Source organism: Mixophyes fleayi, chromosome 9 (assembly GCF_038048845.1).
Source record: "Mixophyes fleayi isolate aMixFle1 chromosome 9, aMixFle1.hap1, whole genome shotgun sequence".
Taxonomy (NCBI): domain Eukaryota; kingdom Metazoa; phylum Chordata; class Amphibia; order Anura; family Limnodynastidae; genus Mixophyes; species Mixophyes fleayi.
The window spans coordinates 88,057,929-88,083,897 of NC_134410.1; the positions used below are offsets into that span (position 1 = coordinate 88,057,929).

The 25,969-nt window shown below is 43.0% G+C and overlaps 1 protein-coding gene across 2 annotated transcripts in view; it reads right to left on the reverse strand.

The window, feature by feature from the left end:
- The window catches only part of PHKA1 (phosphorylase kinase regulatory subunit alpha 1), a 237,486-nt gene that overhangs the window by 80,873 nt on the left and 130,644 nt on the right, over positions 1–25,969 (reverse strand). For both annotated transcript variants that reach the window (XM_075184634.1, XM_075184633.1), the window contains exons 18-24: positions 24,188–24,266; positions 23,901–23,980; positions 21,833–22,000; positions 1,857–1,951; positions 1,533–1,672; positions 1,285–1,441; positions 183–262 (exon numbers count right to left, since the gene is read on the reverse strand). In XM_075184634.1, the coding sequence (XP_075040735.1) occupies positions 183–262; positions 1,285–1,441; positions 1,533–1,672; positions 1,857–1,951; positions 21,833–22,000; positions 23,901–23,980; positions 24,188–24,266 (799 nt within the window). The remainder of the gene's footprint in view (positions 1–182; positions 263–1,284; positions 1,442–1,532; positions 1,673–1,856; positions 1,952–21,832; positions 22,001–23,900; positions 23,981–24,187; positions 24,267–25,969) is intronic.

The following is a 25,969-nucleotide window of genomic DNA, read 5'->3' on the forward strand; positions in this document are numbered from 1 at the left end:
CTCTATCTTCATCTTCTATCATTTGAAAGGTGAAAGAACCACAGTGCTAGAGTTGTCAATTTCTGACCTTTTCTCTAAACCCAGTAATATGGAAAGAACAAATGAGTAAATGTTCTTTAAGATAACTGGAAAATGTAACAAAGCCCATCATGGATAAGCAAATTGACGCAACATAAACATACGCAGTAATGGTCTTTTCCCTTGGCTCAGGAGGCAGTCCTACTGTGAGCTGCTTCTGGTGGGATAGAAGGTCTGTGCATGCCTACAGAAGACAACACAAATTCTGTTCACTGTGCTCTTATAAAGCCCAATGTTGTATGATGTAACAGATGACAGAGTAATTTGGTACTAAGAAAGGAGATGAAGAAAAGACAATGGAGAAGTGGGGATGTGAGAGACTGAAATGTGGGTGTCTTGATTAAGAAAAGGAAGCACATACAGATAATAATAAAGAAATGACAATGTACAATAATATGGATGGAGGTAGCTATGACATAATAAAAAAATAAATGAAGAAAAGTTGGAAAAGAATAATCTTGTGCAATAAAGAAAGTTGGATGTGGGGTGTTGGTGGCAAGGGGTTCAGCAAGTTAGAGTTTACAAGACTCCCCCTCAGTGCTCTTTTTCTGTCACCTGGTGCAACCACGAATCATCTGCTCAAAGGTGTTGGGGACCATCTGCCTGTGCTGTATAAATCAGGCTGCCTAGGCAGACAGGTGGGTGAAAAGGACAAGAAGCCAGAAAGATGACAGAAGTCAGTATTATAAAAAAGGTCATGGGTAATGGAAGTTATAAGAATGTAAAAGATCAGAAACATTAAATATTGGGAAAAATAGCATTTCTGGAAGCTTGTAAATGCCTGAAGAAAAATATTCTTTATAAAGTGATGTAGGCTAACATTGAGGACACAAGGAAGACAGAGTATAACTGCATTTAAACATTTTATTTTTACCCAACATCCACCTTCACAACAACTAGCAGAACCATGGGGACCCCATGCCAGAAACCGCCGCTAGCAATACTTTTCGTCCCAGCACAGAAGTTCACACATAAATGTTTCAGTTGTGAATAGCTCCCAGTTATAAATGTCAGCTTAATAAGCATTGTAGTGTTGGCAGAGGCAAGTTCTCCCTGGCAAGGAACCTCAGCGGTTTCGCTAGCTGGTGACATGGGGAATGTCAGTAAAAAGAAATATTTTAGCCATTTACCTTTTATTGATCAGCAAATAATAGATCTATATTGTGCTGAAATGTGTGAGAATGGAAAATTGGTCAGCAAGATTACCTCATCCAGAGCTTCTACTTTCTTCTTCAGCATCCCAGAAATGCAGCGTATCAAAGCCCACTGCCGCGTGGCACCCACTTTACCATACAGTTCTGTCAGAAGATCTTTTACAGTCACACCTGGCTGCCCATATATCTGAGTGTCCCAGTCTAATCCCCTATTCAAAGAACATGAAACAAAAGAAATAAGAGTGAGTCAGTGAGCGTATTTAGACACACATGGACAGTGTGAGTGTATATGGAACTCACTTCATCGTATACAAGAGATACAGGATGTTGGCTTGCTCCTGGACATTGGGAGCGTCCCTTAAAATATCCACCAGTGCAGCAAAATCAGTCTGCCCTGCTGAATCCTGAGGGAGATTCATCTCTGCATGGATGGCTGGAATCTTAAAATGGAAACAACACTCACACACATGGACACAACACATAAGTATATAAAACAATTAGGTAAAATACACAATGCACACAATCAGTGTTTGTCCATACAAAACACAAGGTATCTGAATAAAGTATGGAAACATTTTTTACTTGCACTTCTGACATATTTTATTAAATGTAAATATCTATCACCTTGCTTGTCTGCTGCTGCTGAGCTGCAGAGTCCAGCAGATCAAATGAGGGTTGTGAAGCCTGAAACAGCTTAGTAGGCAGATACATCTGTAGGTCTAGAAAGTAGAGTGAAGTATGCCAATCAATAATCAAGCTATAATACATGTTAATCCATTGTAAAATCACTTTGCAGCAATTCATGCCACACCAGACCTGAGCAATAAAAATATTTTTAGTTGAGTGGTTCTATTTCAGTTAAATAACTACATAATGTTTTTCCTTGATTTGATGTATTAAATGTAGATAAATCATTATTCACTGAACACAATAATTGTCTGTGTTTAGTGCACAAAAAGGTTTTATATATTTAATTATAGCTTTTCAGCACAAAGGGTGCATATAAGGGGAAAGATATTAAAAATAGTGTACAGGTAAAGGAGCATTAAGGAAATCGTAATCACAACATGGAAACATGTGACTTGAGTTCAAGAAAATGTTATGAAACGGAGCTATAAAACTGAATTTTAAAAGGGCAAAGTTTAATCAGCTCATATAAAGTATGCAAAGTTCTGAGATTGCACATTCTTAAATAAAAGTACAGAGACCAAATTGTAAAAACAAAATGTTCAAAATAAATAGTAAAATATATACATATGAAAACAACAATTACAGAAATCAAAAACAAGTAGTGTGGTTAAATAAGAAAGTATTGTCGGTGAGAAGAGGGTTTAGAAAATAATTTAAATTGTAGGGGCTGAAAATTTATTATGAAAATACAAGAAATATAGAAAGATGTAAAAAGTAAATCAGATTAGCAAAGGTTGCATATTGAACTACAAAATGTTTGCTTTGAGTACATAAATAATAATAATAAAAAAATATATATATTAATAATCGATACTAAATTATAAATGAGAAAACCATTTGGAAAATATAAAGAAAAGACTGATCTTTAACACATGTTTTTTGTCTGCATCTACAAAAGTAGAAAAATTACCATTAAACAAATTGTGTGGCAATAGGCTATGTCAATAATGTGCAACAGCATGCGCCACAAGCAGCCTGTCGAGCCTTCACCTGCGGTCCCCTAGTCGGATTCTCACAATCTGACTTATTCTCAGCTTTGTTATAACGCAGAAAATTAGACTGAAAAGGAGCTGCTGAATTCAGTGACCTCCTCTACATCACAATGGGAGGCTATGCAGCATACCAGTGGAGGAGGAGGAGGGAGAGCACTTCTCTGCAGGCTCCTGCTGTAAAAGTAAGTAATATTGCGGGGGAGTGGGGGATGTGATGGGCATGTTGGGGACTTGTGATGTGGGGGAGGTCTATGGGGCACATGGGGGAGCTTTGAAGTAAATATGGGTCTGAAGACTTGTAGAGGTCTGAGTGCATGTGGGGGAATTTTGGAGAAAGTGGAATTTTGGGATGAGTGATGTAGACATGTCAAGGTTGTTTACAAGCTGTTTTTCATTCTTGAAATTAAGGGTAATGTGCATCACTTTGAAATTTGCAGGGCCGCGCATGTGGCCGTTGAAGGAAATGAGGCTGCCCAACTAGGCACACCATTAAACGTTACTTGTCTAACAAAGGAGATACTCTAACATCTAAAAAAGATCAAGACAAATAAAGCGTGATGGGCATCCACCTATGGGTGCTAAAGGAAATACATTCAGTAATTGTAGACCATTATCTGTTATATTTATAGTTTATCGCAAAACCAGGTCAGTGCCACAAGTTTGGCAAAAAGCAGATGTGAGATATATATATATCTCATTAAAAGGGAAACAAAAATCATAACCATAAAAGACATCTGAGCCTGACCTAGTTTTCATGTGGAGGCAAGTTTCCAAGTGGATCTTGGTAGTGTAATGGTAAAAAATGCTTTCACAAAATATATACAAGTACCATACAGAGGACAAGGAAACCTCAGTTGTGAATGGAAAAATAAGGATTTTTATACTCCCTTTCTCTGATTCCATCTGGGGGACACTGCTACCATGGGATTGTAGCTGGGGAGTGTGGAGTTGGCACTTAACTAGTTAAACTGTGGCTGCTGACAGACTCCTCCCCCCTGCAGCCCCCTGTAGCTAATCAGTGCAATCCTAAAGCAGTCAAGGAAAGGGAGTCGAACAACCAAGAAGCAAACAGCAGAAAAACAGAAGGGAGGGAAAGCAATATCCCCCAGATGGAATCAGAGAAAGGGATTTATCGTAAGTATAAAAATCCTTTTTCTCCTTCATCCTATCTGGGGGGATACTGCTACCATGGGGACATACCAAAGCAGCCACCCTTAAGGGAGAGACCATCCTGGAAGCCCAGCTCGTAGCATGCTACGGCCGAAGCTAGCATCTGAGGACGCAAACCCACTGAACTGATAAAATTTGTTGAATGTGTGGACCGAGGACCATGTGGCCGATCAGCATAGCTCATCAGCCGAGGCCCCATTGCGCGCAGCCCAAGAAGCCCCCACAGACCTGGTGGAGTGTGCCGTGACGTAGGTAGGCACAGTCTGGTTAGCCTTAAGATATGCCTGTTTTATTGGATAGGTAAGCAATGGTTTGCTTGGAAGCTGGCCAGCCTTTTCTTTGAGAATCAATCGGGACAAAAAAAAAAGAGTTTGTACGCCGGATATCTGAAGTTCTTTGGATATAAATATGTAATGCCCTGACCACATCTAAATATTCTAAGGTTAAACCTGCGGAAGCATCTTGGAACACTGGAACCACTATTTCCTGATTGATGTAAAATCCGGAAACTACTTTCGGTTGAAAAGAAGGGACAGTCCGAAGCACCGCCCTGTCATCATGGAAGACCAGGAAAGGCTCCATGCAGGAGAGAGCCCCAAGCTCTGACACTTGTCTAGCCGACGCTATGGCCAGAAGGAACACCACTTTCCATGTCAGAAGTCGAAGGTCCGCTGACTATAAGGGTTCAAAAGGAGGTTAGTACCAAATTCAGATCCCAGGGTGCCGTGGGAGGAACAAAGGGAAGTTGAATGTGCAGAACCCCCTGCAAAAAAGCACAGATTTTTGGAAGCTCTGCCAGACGCCTCTGGTAGAAGATGGAAAGGGCTGAGACCTGGACCTTTAAGGATCACAGGCGGAGCCCTACATCAAGACCGTTTTGAAGAAAAACTAGCAACCAGGGCAAATTAAATCTACTTGTATTATGTGTCCGGTCTTCCCACCATTTAATGTAAATGCGCCAGATTCTATGGTAAATGTGGGCTGACACTGGCTTTCTAGCCCTTAACAGGGGCTATGCTGGAGGAAAACCCTTTTGACCGCCAGGTCCTGATGTTGAAAAGGACCTTGCAGGAGGAGGTCGTTATGAAGAGGCAGATGAAGTCCTTGACCCACTGCCATGAAAAGGATGTCTGCATACCATAAACTGCGGGCCAATTGGGAGCTACCAGTATAACTGGGATTCCTCTCTGCTTGACCCACTGGAGTACTTGGGAAAGCATTGTAATGGGAGGGAAGAGATACCCCAGCCGAAAATTCCAGTGCATTGTCATTATGTCCACCGCCAGCGGGTCCCTTGTTCTTGCACAGAACCTAGGAACCTGCCGATTGTATCTGGATGCCATCAGATCCAGAAGACCCCACTTCTGGACTAATATCTGAAATACCTCTGGATGGAGGAACCATTCCCCTGGCATTGCTATGTGACGACTTAGGAAGTCGGCTTCCCAATTTAGAATGCCTGAAATGAATACGGCTGACAGAGATGAGACGAACTGTTCTGACTGTAATCGTACTGGGAATCCCTGAATTAGGGACTGAGCCCCTTTGAGAGCCTTCAATTCCAGGGCCTTCAATTCCAGGATATTTATTGGAAGGGAACTTTCTTGCTCCGACCAAATACCCTGAAGGTGCAAATGTGGCGCCACTGCACCCCAGCCCTTTAGACTGGCATCCGTTGTTAAGATGATCCATTAGCACAGGGCAAAGGATCTGCCCATGCTTTGATGATCCTGAGTCTTTCACCACCTTAGAGATGGACGAGCCTGGGGACAACAGAATTCTCTGGTGCTCCAAGTGGAGAGATGAACCTGACCACTTCTTTAGGAGATCCCCCTGGAAGCATCTCGAGTGAAACCTGTTACACACTTACCTGTCCCCGTTCCAGCGCCGCAATCTCCTCTGCTTCCGGGTCTCGGCAGCGCTGTCACATGACCCTGCAGGGCAGGGAATTCAAAGCTGCACTACTAAAACCCTGCTCTGATGCCTGGTTAGCGTCAGAGCAACTTCTTCCTGTTCCTGACTAGCATTTCTCTGTGATTTCCAGTGTACCAGACCCAGGCTTGTTGACCACGTTATCTCTCTGCTCCAGTGTACCAGGCCCAGGCTTGCTGACCACGTTAATCTCTCTGCGCCCGTGTACCCGACCAGGCCTACTGACCACGTATATATCTCTGCTCCCGTGTAGCAGACCCAGGCTTGTTGTATCACGCATTATCTGTATCCAGTGTACCAAACCTCGGCTATCCTGACCACAAAGTGGTTCATATTTGCCTTCCAGATCCAGTGTGATCGTGAGCTATCTCCCGCATCCTTACCTCTAGAGGCAGACCAGTAGACCGGGACCTGCGTTCCTCCGCAGCGAAGACCATCCCGCCTTGCGGCGGTTCTTGGTGAACACCAGGGTGTTCGTTAGACTCCGCACCACCGGCCGGCCAGTGCTGATTTAGAGTAAGGCAAGTACTCCATATTTTATTACCTACATTATTGCACATTACACAACTGTTACAAAACCTTCCATAAAGTATTTTCTCGAAGGTCGAGACCATCTTGCCCAGTAACCTCATGCAAAGAAGCATGGAAGGTTTGTGACTGTCTAGGACCCTGGTCTTATACAGAGCAAACATTGTCCTGTGGAAGGAAAATTTTCTGCCTTCTGGTGTCCATTATGAGACCTAAGAAAATCATCCTCAGGACTGGTATTAACTGAGACTTCTGGACATTCATCAACCACCCGGGAAGCTGCAGGGTCTCTATAGAGAGGTGTAAATGCTGACGAAGAAGTTGATCTAAGGGTGCATTGATCAGCAAGTCATCGATATAGGGCACTGTGCTCAACCCCATAGACCGGAGACGGTCAGCCATTACTGCCATGATTTTTGCAAATACTCTGAGCGCTGTGGCCAGGCCAAAAAGAAGAGCCCTGAATTGGTAATGAGCCGCTCCTACCGTGAAGCGGAGCAATGGTTGGTGCCCTCACCAGATAGGTACATGAATATATGCGTCCTGAATATCTATGGACGCCAGGAATTCTCCCACCTCCAATCCATGTTTCACTGAATGAAGAGACTATATTCAAAAACCAGTCTATTCTCAGGTGTAGATTTAAATACTAAGTTCAAAATGGGACGGAAGGAACTGTCCGGCTTGGAGACCAGAAAATGGTTTGAATAGAATCCCTGGCGTCTCTGATTTTCTGGGACCGGGCAGATTACTCCTGAGAATGGAAGGCCACTTGGAAATACAACTGCATTCTCCTCTTGTTGGGACAATATTGCCTTCTGGGCTACCCTTACTAAAGAGGTAGATGGGTGTTCCACCACTAAAGTCCCTTTTGGGCGGCTCAAAAGCTGCATCAGAGAATCTACTGACTGTTGTAAAGACATTGCCTACCTTGGATCCTCCATGGCTATAGGAGCCGAAACCTGAGACTGCGCGGCCTGGGACCCCCTCTTCAGAGCCCACGCAGAGAGCCCCTGGGTGGTGTTATCCCATGTAATTTTATTTTACATTATGAACAATTATAAAATGTAGCCTTGGTAGATTTTCCCTTATCAGACATAATTACTCAATAGGAACAATACAGGATAGAAAGTATAGTATACAATCACACAGGTAAAGAGTGACCCCTAGGAATACTACTTATCCCTGATAAAGTCACCAGTCGTATCTCAGATCTCTTTATTTTTTTAGAAACAATTTATATATGTATACATTTTAGTGAGTAGAAAAAAATATATTAAATTATGTAACTACAACACTATATCTCTTGTAAAACACAATATACCTCCTCTTATATAGCAAGCAGTGTAAAATAAATAATGAATACTACTTGGCCTATCCAGGCTATTGTATAGTAGGCAGGAGGGAGTCCAGCAGCAGCCAAGTCTGTCTTAATTTGATTGCAAAAGTTTCCTTCTCCAGCCGATGCTTTGGCCCTGTGGAAGAAACCAACTTGCCAATAACTCCTCCCTGTCTGCAGCGTCCAGCGGGCCTTCTATCTGCTGTTTGACTGTGGCGCTTCTCCTATTAAGTCTGCCTCTCTCAATGCTTTAAATGCATTACCCAATGTAGCTCCACCCCCCCTCTCTGAGAAAAGGACTTGGCAACATCCAAGATGGCGGCAGCCATCTCTTCTGGATTCCGTCTCTCTATGCTCCATAGAGCAGCGCCAATCCCCATGAAATGCTGTGGCCGCGTCTTCTCCCAGCTCTCGCATGCCAGCATCAGCCAAATTAGATAGGCAGTTTTTATGAGAGCATCCGCTCTCACGACCTGACAGCGCTGCAGCTCCTGTAAGTAATGCAGCCTTGCTGTCCCAGCCTTCCTATCTTCTTTCTACACTAGCCTAGTAAAAAAAAAAAAGGCCTATAAAATAAACTAAACAGCAGCAAATAAAAGTCAGCCCAACTCCTTGGGTACTTAGACTACACTGACTAGCTACAGGGGGTTGCAGAGGGGAGGAGTCTGTCAGCAGCCACAGTTTAACTAGTTAAGTGCCAACTCCACACTCCCCAGCTACAACCCCATGGTAGCAGTGTCCTCTAGATAGGATGAAGGAGAAAAGAAGGTTTCACCATCAGACTAGGAAAGGGTTCTTCACTGTTAGGGTGGCTAAGATATGAAATTCATTACCATGAGTTTGTGATGGCAATTTGGCAACTTTAACACCAACAGACCTGTTTCTTTTTTAAACCTTATGAACCATCAGATGACTTATTAGCCTCTGCATGCCCTCTGGCAACGTATGCTTTTTGCAGCTGTGTGTGTCACATCCTACGGGAACAGAAAAAAACAGGTCTACCTTATGATATAAAGTAGTTATGACAGGGTGTGCTTACATTGCCACTTTGCCAGGGGGGCAGGTTTAAAAGATGTGTTGTGTTTTCTCTCACCATCAGTAACCCACCAAATAGTACTGGTCCTACTTGGCCCATAGTTGTAGGAGAACAGTTGCCATCACCACCAAGCCCCTATAGAGTCACGTAAAAATGCTTACTTCTGGGTGGTGTGTGTAGCTGCTGCAGCACCTCTTTGTTGATGACTGTGGTTGGATCTTCCTGGTACGATTACTTTGGATCAGAAATGCTGGGTAGCAAGCCGAGGATAGTTTCAGGACTCTAGGCTCAATAGAGTACAGATGGATGAGAGCGCTAGCCCTTATTTGTAGCTCACAGTAATACAGCAGATATTAGCATCCTGCAGGTATAGAGTAGGATCTTTAATGAATAGTAGAGTTTATTGCTCTTAGAAGAGTTTTTACATGCTGGGTGACTAAAGTAATAGACCAAGGGGAAGGGGCATAGATGTAGCTTATCTAGATAAGGCTTTTGACACTGTCCCACATCACAGACTGTTAAATAAACTTGAAAGCTTGGGATTGGATTCTAAGATGGTTGAATGGACAAGATTATGATTGCAGGATAGAAAACAGAGTTATAGTAAATGGAGTGCACTCACAGGAGGGAAAGGTTACCAATGGAGTACCCCAAGGATCTGTACTTGGACCAATGCTTTTTAATATGTTTATTGGAGACATGGCAAATGGTATTCAAGGGAAAGTATGCCTTTTTACAGATGACACAAAGAGATGCAACAGTGTAGACACACCAGGAGGGGTAAAACAAATTGTTGATGATTTCAGTAGACTAGAGGAATGGTCAAGAAAGTGGCAACTACAGCTTAATACCAAAAAATGCAAAATCATGCATTTGGATCTCAAAAATCCAAAAGGCTAAATATAGTATTAATGGAATAATAATGGCAACTACTGAAGAGGAAAGGGATCTAGGAGTCACTATTTCAGGTGACTTAAAGGCAGGTAAGCAATGTAACAAAGCAATCAGGAAGGCAAGTCAGATGCTTGGTTGCAATGGGAAAGGAATCAGTAGAAGATAAAAAGAAGTAAAAATGCCACTGTACAGGTCATTGGTACGGCCTCATCTAGAATACTGTGTTAAATTCTGGAAGCCATATATTCAGAAGGATATAAATACATTAGAGACTGTACAAAGAAGGGCAACTAAAATTGTGCATGGCCTACAGCACAAAACTTACCCGGAAAGACTAAAAGATCTTAATATGTATAGTTTGAAGCAGAGAAGGGAAAGGGGGGGGGCATGATAGAAACTTTCAAATTTATCAAGGGTTTGAACAAGGTACACGAGGGAAACATTCTTCTAAGGAAGAGAAGTACTAGAACACGAGGACATGCACTGAAACGGTAGGGAAGTTGGTTCAGAGAAAATTTGTGGAAAAACTACTTCACAGAAAGGGTAGTGGATAAGTGCAATAGTCTCTCATAAGATATGGTAGAGGCTAATACAGTAGAGCAGTTTAAACATGCTTGGGATAAGAATATCCTTATAAAGAATAAGGGATCAAATAGGATTTATGGTACCATAAGTTTATAAAAAATGAGCAGACTAGATGGACCAAGAGGTTCTTATCTGCTGTCAAATTCTATGTTTTTATTATGGTGCTTTGCCTACTGGGAATCCCCATGAGACAATACGACTACTGGAATATTTTGAATGTACGAGCCGCCATTAGAAGACCCTGCAATGCCTCTACTCTGAGGCTACTAGCTGCAGCTGAAATGACAGACAGACAGACAGACAGACAAGCGGTGTAGGAGCAATAAGGAAACTCTCCAAGCTATATTTAACATGATCTATAGCTGCCCTGTACATAAACATACTGAGCATGAGAACAGAGCACCTCATTTCACTTGCACATATCTTGATATACAAGGTATGCTACTATGTTTTAAAGGAAGAGATTGTAGAAAAATATATACTGGTGCATAACCCCACTAAATACTCCAAATATATAATGCAAAGAAGTGGCAACAAACAATCATTAATTCAAATCCAAGTAAAATATAAAAGTCCTTATATTATGTCTATTAATAGCGCTGTATAGAAAACACACCAAACAGTGTAATATTATAACCACCCAAAAACACTACTCATCAGCATGTAGAATTTGAAACAAAAATCTTTGTGAGTGCACTCACATGATATCCATTATATCCTCTTTTTCATTAATGATTAATAATGGCATGACTAAAACAGATATTCTCTTGAAATCTGCAACATTTCTTAAACCAATTTTTCTTTTTCAAATATCTTGTTATATAGAAGTAAAAATGATAGGAAAACATTTATTGCATTACCTGCTATTTAAATTGTAACATCTCTCTTAAAACTCACATTAGAATAATACAGACATAGATAAAACCAAAGTTTCTCTTCTGGGCTCTGTGAAACACTACAAGATGTTGTATAAATAGGAGCATTTATGTAACACTTGACCCATGGCACAGAGCAAATACCTAGTATCAGGGCCAGACTAGCCATCTGGCACTTCCGGCAAATGCCAGAAGGGCTGATGGCTTAATAGGCCGCTGCAAGCAGGGGGTTGTTTTCTTTTTTTTTTTAAAAGTATTTTTTTTTTCATCCAGCAGGTGGCGCACGTAATCGCGCGTGCACCCGCAAGTGGGGGGTGGGGGGTGTTACAGGGGGCACTGTCCAGGAAATGGGCACCCATTTTAAAAAGTGAATATGCCGGCTGTCAGGCGCCGCTCGGCGGCCGCCCGCCCGTCTGCATAGCACGTCTGGTTGCCTAGCAACCAGACGCGTCACTTCCTCTTCCGCCCGGCCGGCCAGCTAAAGACTTGAAAGCGTTCCCGTTGCTAGGCAACGGGACGCTGCATGAAGATAGCGCTACGGCGCTAAAGGATGACTAGTGCTACGGCGCTGGAGTATGACAGCACTACTAGTGCTGAGGGCATTGGCTAGCAGCACTATTTAAGCCTCTCTGACCCCACTTCCTGTGCCAGAGTTTCAGGTCCTTTCTTGTCCTCCAGCGTTCCAGTGTTCCTGTGATTATCTGTTTCCTGACCTTTTCCTTCCTCCAGTTTATTGCCGTTTGCCTGTGACCATTGTGACCCGGATTGCCTTAACTACCCTTTTGGATCTCCCTTTTGTACCTCGCTGTCAGAACGTTATCGACCCGGCTTGACTCACTACCCCTTCGGATTCTCCTTGTGTACCTGCATTGCCCGCACCGTTGCCGACCCGGCCTGTCTGACATTCCTCTCGTACTTCGTTATCTGGCTCGTGGAAGGACCGCGACCTGCGTGTTTCCTGCAGCTAAGCCCATACCTCCTTGCGGGGGTTCCTGGTGAACACCAGGGGCACGTTAGACTCCGCACCTTCCTCCGAGTAGTGCCAACGATAGCAGGTACGCTAGACTAGTCGTGACAGTAAACTCTGGCGATGTCTACCGAAGGAACTGGTGAACCCTCAGCCCGGGACCTTCTCATCCATTTGGCTCAGCGAGTAGAACAGCAAGAAGCAGCCTAAGCACATCTCCTACAATGTGTCCAAGGTATCGCTACACGCTTCGATGCTTTACAAGGCTCTCTGCCTGCTACTCCAGCCATTACCACCTCCTCAGTGGCGTCCTCTAGTGTGGTTACTGTATCCACTGCAACTTCTGGCATGTGTATCCCCACGCCTTAAAGATACGATGGAGATCCCAAGAAATGCAGGGGTTTCTTGAACCAGTGCTCCATCCAGTTTGAGTGCAATGCAGGAGCATTTCCTTCAGAGCGTTCATGATCTCCCTCCTGAGTGGTCAAGCACTAGCCTGGGCTTCACCTTTGTGGGAGAATGGAGACCCTCTTCTTAATAACACCGGCTCCTTTATTGAAGCTTTCAGGAGAGTCTTCGATGACCCTGGGAGAGTAGCCTCTGCTGCCACCAGCTTGCTGAACCTGCGTCAAGGCAACTTATCTGTCGGGCAATATGCCATCCAGTTCCGGACCTTAGCGTCAGAGCTGAAATGGAACAACGAGGCGCTGTTCGCAACTTTTTGGCAAGGTCTAATTGACCATATTAAGGACAAACTAATTTCTCGGGATCTTCCCTCTGATCTTGATACCCTAATTGCGCTATGTATTAAAGTTGACCTACGTTATCAAGAACGCACCCAGGAACGTCCTGTCTCTAAGCGGGTGGTTTCTCGTCTGGCTCCTCAATTTCAAAACCCAGTTTTGCCTATGGATGAACCCATGCAAGTAGGACATTCCCGTTTATCCCCAGAAGAAAGAGAGAGGCGCTTCAGGCAGCGTCTCTGCCTTTACTGTGGCGATTCCGGACATGTTCTCAAGGTCTGTCCTAAGAGACCGGGAAACCCGTCCTCCTAAACGGTAGCAGGGAGGCCGATTTAGGAGTATCCACAGTTGCTCGCTACTCAAAAAACACCCCTGAGCTTCTTATGGCAGTCACCCTGAGCACCCCTAGAGGTCCCTTCTCCACCACGGCCTTTGTGGATTCCGGCTCCTCCGGGAACTTCATTTCGGCCACTCTCGTTGCTGGGCTTCAAATTCCAACTCTCCCCTTGCCTCAATCATTATCATTAACGGCAGTGGATGGGAACCGTGTCAGCAGTGGCTCCATCTCCTTCATCACCTCACCTATTCGGTTAATGGTAGGAGCCCTCCATAGCGAGATGATTCAGTTATTGGTGTTGCCAAAATCCATCAATCCCATTATCTTGGGGCTTCCATGGCTACGAAGACACTCTCCGCAGATGGATTGGGATCGAGCTCAGGTAACCCGTTGGGGTACAGGATGTCATCATAGATGTCTACCTAGTGTTCTGCCTCCCGGTTCCCAAGTTGTTGCTCAGTCCACGGTTACGGAACCAAGCCTTCCAGCTGCATACGCCGACTTTCAAGATGTATTCAGTAAAACTGAGGCCGAGTTATTACCTCCCCATCGGCCCTGGGATTGCTCCATCACCTTACTTCCTGATCAACCTATACCCAAGTGGCGAACTTATCCCCTTTCTCGCCCAGAGACCTTGGCAATATATCAAGGAGAATCTGGAACGTGGTTTTATTCGCAAGTCTACCTCTCCTGCTGGGGCTGGATTCTTCTTTGTCAAGAAAAAAGATGGGTCTCTGTGCCCATGCATTGACTATAGACCACTGAATCGTATTACCATCAAGAATCGGTACCCGCTACCTCTTATCTCCGATCTATTTGACAGGATCAGCGGGGCTCAAGTGTTTACTAAATTAGACCTACGAGGGGCCTACAACCTCATTCGTATAAAGAAGGGTGACGAGTGGAAGACCGCCTTCAATACGAGGGATGGTCATTTCGAATACCTGGTAATGCCCTTCGGTCTTTGCAATGCCCCTGCCATCTTCCAAAGTTTCGTTAATGACATCTTTCAAGACCTGTTGTATACCTCCGTAGTCGTTTACCTAGACGACATTCTAGTGTTTTCTAAAGACTTGAGTTCTCATCAAGAACAAGTGAGGGAGGTCTTACGAAGACTGCGCAAATATCATCTCTATTGCAAATTGGAAAAATGTGTTTTTGAAGTTCTCCAAGTGTCCTTCCTTGGGTTTATTGTGTCTGGCTCTGGGTTACAGATGGATCCCACCAAGGTGTCGTCCATCTTGAATTGGCCTCAACCGCAGGGTCTTAAAAGTATCCAAAGATTCATTGGATTCGCCAATTATTATCGACAGTTCATCCAAGACTTCTCTTCCATTATTGCTCCAATTACAGCATTAACTAGGAGATCTGCCAATCCTAAGATATGGTCTCCAGAAGCTCTTTCTGCCTTTACTACTCTGAAGAAAGCCTTTTCCTCGGCCTCTGTTCTCTCTCAACCGGATCAACAGCGACCTTTCTTTGTGGAAGTAGACGCCTCTTCAATAGGCATTGGAGCCGTGTTATTCCAAAAGACACCTTCAGGTACCCATTCTCCATGCGGGTTCTTCTCCAGACGATTTCTTCCCAACGAGATTAATTATGGAATCGGAGACAAGGAGCTTCTCGCTATTAAAGCAGCTTTGGAGGAATGGCGACACTTATTAGAGGGAGCCTTATTTCCGGTTACCATCTTTACAGATCACCGAAATTTGACATTCATTCGTGAAGCTCGCTGTTTGAATCCTCGACAGGCCCGCTGGACATCATTCTTTGCCCGCTTCAATATGATTCTTACCTTCTGTCCAGGTGCTAAAAATGGGCGGGCAGACGCTCTATCTCGTTCGTTTGATGATACAGACCGCCTGAATCCATCGATTCCTCATTGCATTATTGACCCTTCTAACATCGTTGCTATTACCAATACGGTGAAAGATGCTCCGCCCACAGGACGATGAAATCCTCCTCAGCTCCTGGTCCGGATGGCCTAACTCCCCAGTACTATAAAAGGTTTGCTGAGGTCCTTGGTCCCCATTTGACAAAATTTTTCAACAAGGTGCTTGGGGGTGCTCCCTTCGACTCCGCCACCACCAGGGCTAACATAATTGTAATTCCTAAACCGGGAAAAGACCCCTCTCTCTGCGCTAGTTACAGGCCCATCTTGTTACTAAATGTTGACCTGAAAATATTTGCAAAAATCCTGGCCTCTAGGTTGAATCCACTTCTCCCAGCCAGGGCTGCCAAGAGGAATTCAGGGCCCCGGTACAACAAATTCATGGGGCCCCCCCTTATAGTTGAGCAAGCAAAACAATTTTGCAAGGGTATGGTCTCACAATTGGGGGCGTGGCAATTCACCGTTGGGGCGTGGCTAGCACAATAAAATCACTAGGTCCTGAATTCCGCGGAGCGTGACATTTGTACAAGCACTCCTAACTTTCAGGACATCTAGCACCCTTGTGTAGTATAGGAAGAATGCAGTGTGTACAGAAAGAGTTCAGTCTTGGCCTGCGCCCACTGAGCTCACCAAACATTGGCATTGTCCCTACTAGAATCACATTTCACACACTATGCTGCTCTGTCCTACCTGTTCTTCTCACTTTTACCACATATGGCTGCTGGTTTCTTTAGTTGCGGCTTGTCTGGATCCTGGAATGTTGGAGGACCTATTTGGGAAAAAAATGGCTACATTTAGAAAATTACAGCCAGCCCCACCGTTAAATCAATAACATCCATGATTAATAATTAGGCCTTCCTCCAGCCCCAACATTAAAATAGTATTCCCATTACCCCGCAAACAAAATAGCAGCCATTAATTAGCCACCATCTACCTCACACACACTACATTGCCAAAAGCTCCGTGCCATCACACACACATTACTGTGCCCCTTTATCATCACCACGCTATGCCCCCTTATGATCACACTGCGCCCTCCATGCTGGCTTTGCCCCTTTCTTTAACCCCCTATGCCATGCTGCTTGTCTCTCGTTTTTTAATCCCTCTGTGCCATGCTGCTTGTCCCTCCTTTCTTTAACATTGCTGTGCCATGCTGCTTGTCCCTCCTTTATTTAACCCCCTGTGCCATGCTGCTTATCTTGTCCCTCCTTTCTTTAACCCCTCTGTGCCATGCTGCTTGTCCCTCTTTTTTTAACCCCTCTGTGTCATGCTGCTATTGTCTCTTTTTTTTACCCCTCTGTGTCATGCTGCTTGTCTTGTCCCTCCTTTCTTTAACCCCTCTGTGTCATGCTGCTTGTCTTGTCCATTCTTTCTTAAACCCCTCTGTGCCATGCTGCTATTGTCCCTTCTTTCTTTACCCCTCTGTGTTATGCTGCTATTGTCCCTCCTTTCTTTAACCCCTCTGTGTCATGCTGCTATTGTCCCTCTTTTTTTAACCCCTCTGTGTCATGGTGCTATTGTCCCTCTTTTTTAACCCCTCTGTGTCATGCTGCTTGTCTTGACCCTCCTTTCTTTAACCCCTCTGTGTAATGCTACTATTGTCCCCCCCCCCGTTTTTTACCCCCCCCCCTCCCGTTTTCCTCCCTTCACTTACCTTTACTTCTCTCTCCCTTCCTGTCTTCTCTGCTGCTCTGTGCTCTATTGCTCCAGACTGACTGAATGCTGGGCGTGACATGATAATGTCACACCAGGAATTCAGTCAGTCTGGAGCAATGGTGCACAGAACAGCAGAGAGGAGGGACGCCGGCGCCGCAATCACGTGAGTATGGTTTTGTTTTTTTTTTATCTACCCTGCTCCCCCCACCAACGACTGATTCCTGATTTTCGAAGATACTACCTCTCTGCCCAACTCGCTCAGTGTGTCCTGTGGTCCGGTCCGACGGAAGCCAGAGTATGGTCTAAAATTGAGGCAGAGGGTCTGGTTTTGCTTTCTTTATCCTCTCTCCTATGGGTCCCAAGGCCCCGTCGCCCTAAACGATTGTTATCTCACCCAATAGTTTCACACACATTATCCATCTGGGACTCAACATCCCAAAAATTTGCCTTGTCTCTCCATCCCTCTCCGGTTGTTCCGCTATTCAACTCTCCGGAATTTCCTCCCGGACTGCATTATAGGTCATTCCAGCCATAGTACTCGTGGGGAGTCATTTACCTCAATCATTTATCTACCTCCATAACTTTTCCTCAGTTTTCTGAAATTCAATCGCAGATCCACATTTCCTCAAAGTACTTTTATCAGTTTTTGCAACTTCGCCATTTCCATAGTGTTGCTAAAGATCGCCTGCTAGCCCGACCTCTCTCCACCTTTGAAGCCCTCTGTCTACACCAATCTTCAACTAAAGGTCTAATATCAACGCTTTACCATAAACTTACTTCCTCTTCTTCTTCTCTTAGACCCCCCCCCCCCCCATGAACTAACCTGGGAACGGGACCTTGGTGAAGAGCTACTGAAAGTGGAATGGTCTGAAATTTAAGAGAACGCCGCCTCTAGTTCCATCTGCGCAAGAATTAAAGAGAACGTATATAAGGTGCTATATTGATGGTACTATGTGCCGTTGCGTCTCTGCAAAATCCTTCCTGATTCATCTGATTGGTGCTGGCGAGGGTGCTCCCAGGAAGGCACATTTCTCCACATATGGTGGTCGTGCCCAAAATTGACAGGCTTCTGGATCCAGATAAGAGGTCTGATTAACTCAATTCTCCAGGTGGATGTTCCCCTGGAGCCCAAATTTTTTCTTCTTCCTATGAGGGCTCCCACGGCAACCTGACACCAGAATAAATTAATCAGGCATATTGTTTCGGCAGCTACCTGTCAAATAGCGGCAGACTGGCGCTCGCAATCCCCTCCTTCCATGCAGTCCATAATAAACAGAATTTGGCAGACTGAACGGATGAAATACATGACCAGTATTATCCGGAATTCCTCTAGAGCCTTCTCCAAGGTTTGGGACCCATGGTTATCCTTCTTCCAGGCGTGCCCACCGTTTACGTAACTCAGCTTTAAAACCTCATACCCCTCTTGGATCTTCTTCCCTTCTCTCTCATTTCTCTCTCCTTTCCTCTTCTATGTATTCTCTTTCTTCCTCTCTCTATAAAAACCTTAGGTCACCTGTTACTACTAAAATTGTTAGGTTGTTTGACTTCGTGTCTTCACATGTTCTACGCTGGTTGTTGATATTGTTACTTCCTGACTACTTTTGTTATCAGTATGCACTTTGTCATTCGTTCTTTGTTGTTATTATGACCTTGTAAAAATAAAACTTTAAAAAAAAATAATAATTGGGACAAATCCAACATTTTCCCAGTCCATGGTATCCTCCCTACCCAGCCCTCTTCCGGTCACCCTCTCAAATGGACGCTCCGTTTCAGGTACCTCGCTATATGGATTTCCCCTAAACCAGGCCTGTCCAACCTGCGGCCCTCCAGATGTTGTGAAACAACAAGCCCCAGCATGCTTTGCCGGTAGACAACCAGTTGATAGCTGGAAGGGCATGCTGGGACTTGTAGTTTCACAACACCTGGAGGGCCGCAGGTAGGACAGGCCTGCCCTAAACCAACAGATCTATGTTGATTATTTTAAGATTAGATCCCATACTTGGAAGAGTCTTCCACTAAACGTGACTGTAAGGATTAATATCTTTAAAATGATAGTGCAACCTAAATATCTAATGCAACATTCACCTATCTATATTCCCAATAGAATTTTCCAGCTCATAAACTCCATACTCTCTTCATTCGTCTGGGGAGACAAAAGGGCTAGGATAAAACTAAGTACTCTGTGTAAATCTAAATCTGCTGGTGACTTGGCATAACCAATCTTAAGTTCTATTATATATGGCGGCTCAGTTATTGCATTTATTTGAATGGCTGTGTGCTTGTAGCAATAGTGCCCTGACTGGTTTCGTTGGTGAGCGGCCGGGGCCTCTGTTTACTCCATTGCAGATACTTTTGATGGGTCGGTCTCTTAGATCAGATACACCTATCATTGCCCAGGTAATTAAGGTCTGGAACATGGCGCATAAAATTCTTGGTGGGGGTGGGTTGGATGCAGACACCCCGATCTGGCACAATTTTGCACTGCCCAAACGAAATAAATTCAGCGGCTTTCGGCGCTGCCTTGGGGTGTCTTTGTTGGGTCACCTCTACGAAGTGAACCTGTTTAAGTCCTTCGCACAGCTCCAGAGAGACTTTCAGATCCCTTTTAATGCATTCTTTCACTACTTGCAAATATGGCATGCCACTCTGTCGCAATTTGGTAACACACCTCCCACACTGTTAACTTTTCCCATTAGATCACTTTTAGAGAATATGGGAGGACGCAGAGTTATTGCCACGTTGTATATAGAACTTAACGAACATCACGCTAGTAATAGTTTGTTACCCCTTAAAGCTAAGTGGGAATCCAATGTTTGTATACTTATAGAGGAAGATTGGTGTCATATCCTAACAAGCATAAGAGATGCCACATCATGTGTCCGCTTCCAACAAATTAATTTCTATATTCTACACAGGGTATACCATACCCCTATGTCACTGGTTACAATTGGTGGGAGAGAGAGGGCAGAATGCCTCAAATGTGGGTTGTCAAGATGCGATTTCTGGCATCTGTTGTGGGAGTGTCAGGGGGTACATGCTTTCTGGATTTAAGTATGGGACTGTATTGGTGAGGTTGTCCCTGGGAAACCCCCCCCTTGGCGCCCAAGACCTGTCTATTCGATATATCACTAGAAGACAGCTTAAGTGTACCTCTTTATAAATTTGTTTTTATCGCTATAACCCTAGCAAAAGTTATCATAGCGTGTAACTGACTCGCAAATGTAAAACCAGATTTCTTTAAATGGAGGGAACTGGTAAATAACACGATGAATCATGAGAGATACATGTACACTGAGAGAAGGGCGGAACACAAATATCACAAGATTTGGTCTCTGCTATGAATCAAGACAAAGATTAAATGTGACGGGTTCTGACCCCAGTCATCCCTCTTCGACTTAGTTTAGTTTTGTTTTTTCCACTTCTCTACCTTTATCTATGTGCCGAGGAGCAATGTAATATCTGAATCTTGCTTGATATATATGTGACCAATTTTGCTTCCTTAAGTTCTATGACTGACCCCTGTACTTAGTTACTTATAAATCAGTGCTTTTTTTGTCATAGAACTCACAGGACTGAGTTCCGGCACCTTTTTTCATCGGATTTTCCAAGTTTTAAAAGTAACTTTTGAACATTTGATGTTTGGTCCACGTGGACTTGAATCGCCCTGTCGAGTGTAGTAGGTTGGCAGCAAAATCATTAAAACTGTGCATGCAGGCTGCTTGTGTGTTGAGTCCGATGCATGTGCACTTCGTTCGCGCTGGTTGTGATTGGTCGTGTGGTCGCGTGCTGAGAGCTTATTGCGGGCGGTAACCGTCATGTTTCATTACACAACTGATGTGTGTGTACAGTGATTGACTGCGTGATGTGATTTCCGGCACCTTTTTTCTTACAAAAAAACCACTGCTTATAATCAACAACCGCTTCAATGTGATTATCCAATGTACTTGAGAAAATAATAACTCTTTAGTAATGATCCCACTGTAAACATTTATTGACGGCTAACTTCTGTTCTGTTCTTACTTTTCTTTTTGTCTAGTCTGTTTTTGTATACTTTTTTGTATGTATTAAAACCAATAAAAATGTACGTGATTTAAAAAAAATAAAAGAAAAAACAAACAAAAAACTTCAGGAGGTTTCCACCAAAGGATGTCACATATCTAGATAAGTATAAACTGTTATGTTATTTAAACTATAATATTCATTGATACACAAGTTTTGATATATGTATATATTAATTATTATTATCAGCATATGACAAAAGACTTTACAGAGAAAGATTTTTAATTAGCAGTACTTGCCCCCAGTAGAGCTTACAGTCTAAATTCTCTTCCATACAAAAACACACAAACATACACACACTAGGGTCAATTCCATCCAAAGCCAGTTAGCCTATAAGTATGTTTGGACTGTAGCTGGAAAGTATGAAATTATTAATTAATGCAAATAATTGTCTAAACTGGTCTTAACAGGATAAAGAACAAGCCAATTCTTTTACCAGTCATGCATGGTTAAGCCTGTGTATTACAGTGCTAAATAAATAGTCTACATGAAATAACCGGAGTGTTTGTATTTGGCAAAAACACGCCCATGCTGTCTTTCACCTCTCTGCAGAAAGTTGCCATATTAGGGGAATTATGTCTGAGCAAACAGAGTGATTGACAGGTTTAAAAACTTGTTGTGGATTCTTTGTAGATTCATACACAGTGGTAGGGTCAGTGGTGTCACAAACTTTTTGACCTGTGTTAAATCCCGTTAGGACACTTCTGAAGATGTAATAGAGGCTTTAACTATTGGATGCAATACTTTACTTTTTAATAGAGAGCCAATGGAACGTCAGGTTAAGACTATATCTGAAAATAAAAAATGTGGTATCTATTCATCTGATATCGTAAACATGTAACATTTTAGGAAAAGTGGTATAAAAACACTTATGTATATAAAAAAACCGAAAACTAAATATCTTACCCTGCACATTCAGACCCTTGGCTTTTGTGCGAAGGGAAATAATATCCCGTGTGCTGTGAATTGCAGCTCGGAATCGATGCAATCCACCCCTCTGTGTAGCTGATGCTCGGGGTGTGGTGGTGCCCAAAAGATGACTAAGATATAGTGCTACTTCATCATCAGAGTCTTCTGCAATGAGTAAACAAGATTAAGGAGAAAATAAATACCCCTACAACACATCTAAAATCAGCCTACCTACCAGGTGAAGCAGTTCATCACTTGATAGCAAGAGAGTTAGAGAAAACAATAGATATTCTTAAATATTTTATCTAAATGTGCACCATCGAGTTCTACAATCAGAGACTGTCATAAGAAACGGGTTTCTCTCTTTTCATATTTGAGCTCGTAATTCAACAACGGCTTGTTTCTCCATTATTTTGAGAATTACCCGTATTATGATTTAAGGTCATATTATGTTATGTATAATTGTTCTTAATAAAATGTTTTAATAGGATATTTTGTTGGTGGTATATAATTGTCGAGGAGAGGTTTTGTTTGCCTTTCCACCTTTTAGTTTCTCTATTCTGCAATAAGATTGATTACACAACAATCTTTATAGTAAGCTGCATAAGTTCTTCTCCCCGCCAATAGAGTGGTGGCTACACATTTTATATGATTCATGGTATTATCATAAGGATTATTTTGTTTTACTTTATTTAAATCAGCGCCCAGGGATATCCTCTTTTGTGTGGATACAGTGTCATTGCATTATTGAACATGTTGATAATTGTGGTCAGAAAATGACCGCTATTGGTGTGTATGTGGTCATCTTGCAACCGTACCAAAGGGCCCCAGAGAAGATGAGATAGACCTACATCTGTGTTGCCAAAATGTACAGTGATCCTATTGATTGGCGGGCGGGCTGAGAGACCTGTGTTTGGCCAGTTTTAGCATATTCCCTTATCAGATATCTGTTTATGGAGCAAAGTATTATTTAGATTATAGAAAGCCAAGCAGGTGAAGAGAGTGCAGCATAGTGAACAGAAGTCCAAGAAACCAGAAGCTTAATTTGCTATCTTAGTACAGATATAAATATTGTCTTCACACCCATATGTTAGCTGGATGCAAAATAAAAAATACTGACAGAATTGTCTTACTTACTGACCTGTCTAGTTTAGATTGCCTTTAATTTTGGCTTCAATAAACAAACAAATTCTCTTTTTCTATGTAGATTATTACCATCGCTAGCTTCTTTTCTCATTTTTTATCAACATTTTGTCAGTGATGGCTTATAATAAGGGTGTTTTGGGGTTATAACTCAGTCCACAGGGTTATAAGGGAGCACAGACCTTCCCTATTTCCGTATAAAAAGAGCATGGTCTTGGAAAATAAAGGTAGAGGGGAGTAGTGCATATTCCAAGTAACTTGGAGATATTTTCTTGCTGCTTATTGCAATATCTTGGAATACAATGCATGGTGTGTATCTTAATTGCTCCAGAGTGGATATTAAAGAATTAGGAGAATTTTAGTGATTGATCAGACACGTATGTGGAGTGGGCACTCATGGCTTCAGCATACCCCAAGACCCATGATAGGTTTAATCCACCAAACTTTTAGGCTTCCTACCTGTGCGGTAATATTCGATCATGCCATTCTCTTATGTTATATATATGCAATACTAATGTCACTACAACTGCAAAGCATTATTTAAACATTGCAATTCTCAAGCAACAAAGATGTAGCGGACATTGAAGTTTCACACAGTGTTAATATTGACACATTACTTGCCTTTGCTGAAAATGAACAGGTATACTGAAGTCCTTGTGCAAGTGAAACCTTTTTCTCCTGGCTAATCTACATTAATACCTTATATTTGCTAACAAATATATTTCTTCTTCCAAATTAACCTCTTGTTTCAATATTTCCATGTTTGAATTTAATTTTCTATTACCTAATTTTTCTCCTTTTCTATCCTCTCCACCTCTTTTACCATCATCGGCTGGTGGGGCCACATGCAAGGGCGCTTCCGGCTCCCGCACGATGATTGGCTGACCCCTGCGGCTGACCCTCACCCCGGAGCACAGCTTACCCTCCACACCAGGGTCCATGAAGCTAAGGTGTTTGCAGCATGATGTGGTAAGGAAGTCTGACAAGCGACCGGTCTGAGTCCTGAAACCAGAAAAAAATAAAGAGAAGAGATCAACCAACCAATGACACAACTATAAAAAAGACACTACAGTATATTACTAAACTAAGTTTGTATCCAAAATACTAACTTTAATTACCTAATATTAGTTAACCCCAAACCACCTGACATTCTGTTAGCTGCAGGATCTCATTTCTATAAAGCAAAAAATAGATAGATGAAAGCCACACCTTGCTCCGCCAAAGTATCCATCCTGGAGTTTCCTAAGAGTGGCTAGTACAGCTGGGTCCAGATCTGCACCAGACTCATCTAGGAACATAAGGGTCAGAGATAAGCATGGTCAAAACAAAACTCTATTTCCTTAATATAAGATAACTCTGTTTTTGGGGCTTCACATGTAACTCCCTAAATTTCGCCAATGGTGACACATATTTTTGTAAATGTTGCTGAAAATAAGGAAATACACAAACAATAATCTGACTGACTGTATCATCAATGTACAATTGGACAATAATCATCTTTATTTATATAGCGCCAGTAAATTTCGTAGAGCTTTACAACTAATGCTGTTACAGTGTGCCATCAGTACTATGGATTTTCACTAAGAGGCTTATGAACCACCAATATAGCAGCAGTAGTCACACCAACATTCCCAAGTAACATGTAAAGCATAGTAGTAATGACATACTTCCCAACTGTCCTGATTTCGGCTGGACAGTCACGATTTTATAGCTATGTCCCGCCTTGGCACATCGGTATCTTCCACTTACAGCGCACCTTCTACTGGTTCATGCTGCAGTGTCTAAAGGGGCAAGGAGGTATCTAAGGGACAGTCTTACAGAGCTAAGCAGGGGGGAGTTCATACCCCTATTGTGATGTGACCACACCCCCCATAATAACATGACCATGCTCACTGTCTCAATGCTAGGGAGTAAAATGTTGGGCAGTACGGTAATTCTGAGTAATATGCAATGCTCATTTCATAAGCCACCAGAAGTAATGCCAAATATTCCACCAGCAATAGTAATGTTCAGCAATATATCTGCAGTCACGGTAATGCTGTTACTCAGTGTTTACTGCCCCGCTCTCACAAAACTGATCAATGATCTATTTACAGCAAAGTCTAAGGGTCATATCTCTATACTCATCCTCCTGGACCTCTCTGCTGCTTTGGACACTGATGATCACCCTCTTGTCCTACATCCCCTTCACTCCATTGGCATTTGTGACAGTTCTTTACTGGTTTACTTCCTACCTATTGAACTGCTTCATTTGTGTTTCTACCTCTGGCACATCCTCACTTCTACTTCCACTACCTGTTTGGGACCCACAAGGATTTGTTCTCGGCCCTTCACTTTCTTCTGTACACATCTTCTCTTTGAGAACTAATTCAATACCACCACAATTTTCTCAGTCTCTAAAGCCTGCTGCCTTGGTGTCACACTTGATTACACTCCTTGCTTTATTACTCACATCCAGACGCTCTCCGAGTCCTGCCAATGATCTAGTGTTCCTGTTGCTGCATCCTGTTGTCAGCTATTACAACTCGTGAACCGACCTTGTCTTGCCTTCGACTACTCTTCTTCCTGAACCCTTTACTTATAGACTTACTATGTACCAAACCCTACTTTGGTCCATTCTTTACTATTCAATCTTCCTGCGGTTTGCCTTCCTTACCGCCACTGGGCTCCTATTCTGTCTCTGGACCATTACAATCTGTGCACCTCAGGTTTTCATATAGTCATGCTATTATATTATATATATATATATATATATATATATATATATATATATAAATATATTATATATGCATATAGTCCTGCTGAAAATACCTTAGAAACATTGCCAGAATACACCCTTTTCGTACCCAGTATAACACTATGGGGCATATTCAAGTTTTGGAAACGGCGAAAATCTTGCGCACCGTTATTACGGTAGTTTTCTCGTTGGGTTTCAGCTTGCAGCTCCCTGAGCCGCGAGCTGAATTCCAGCTTACTATTAGCGTAATAACG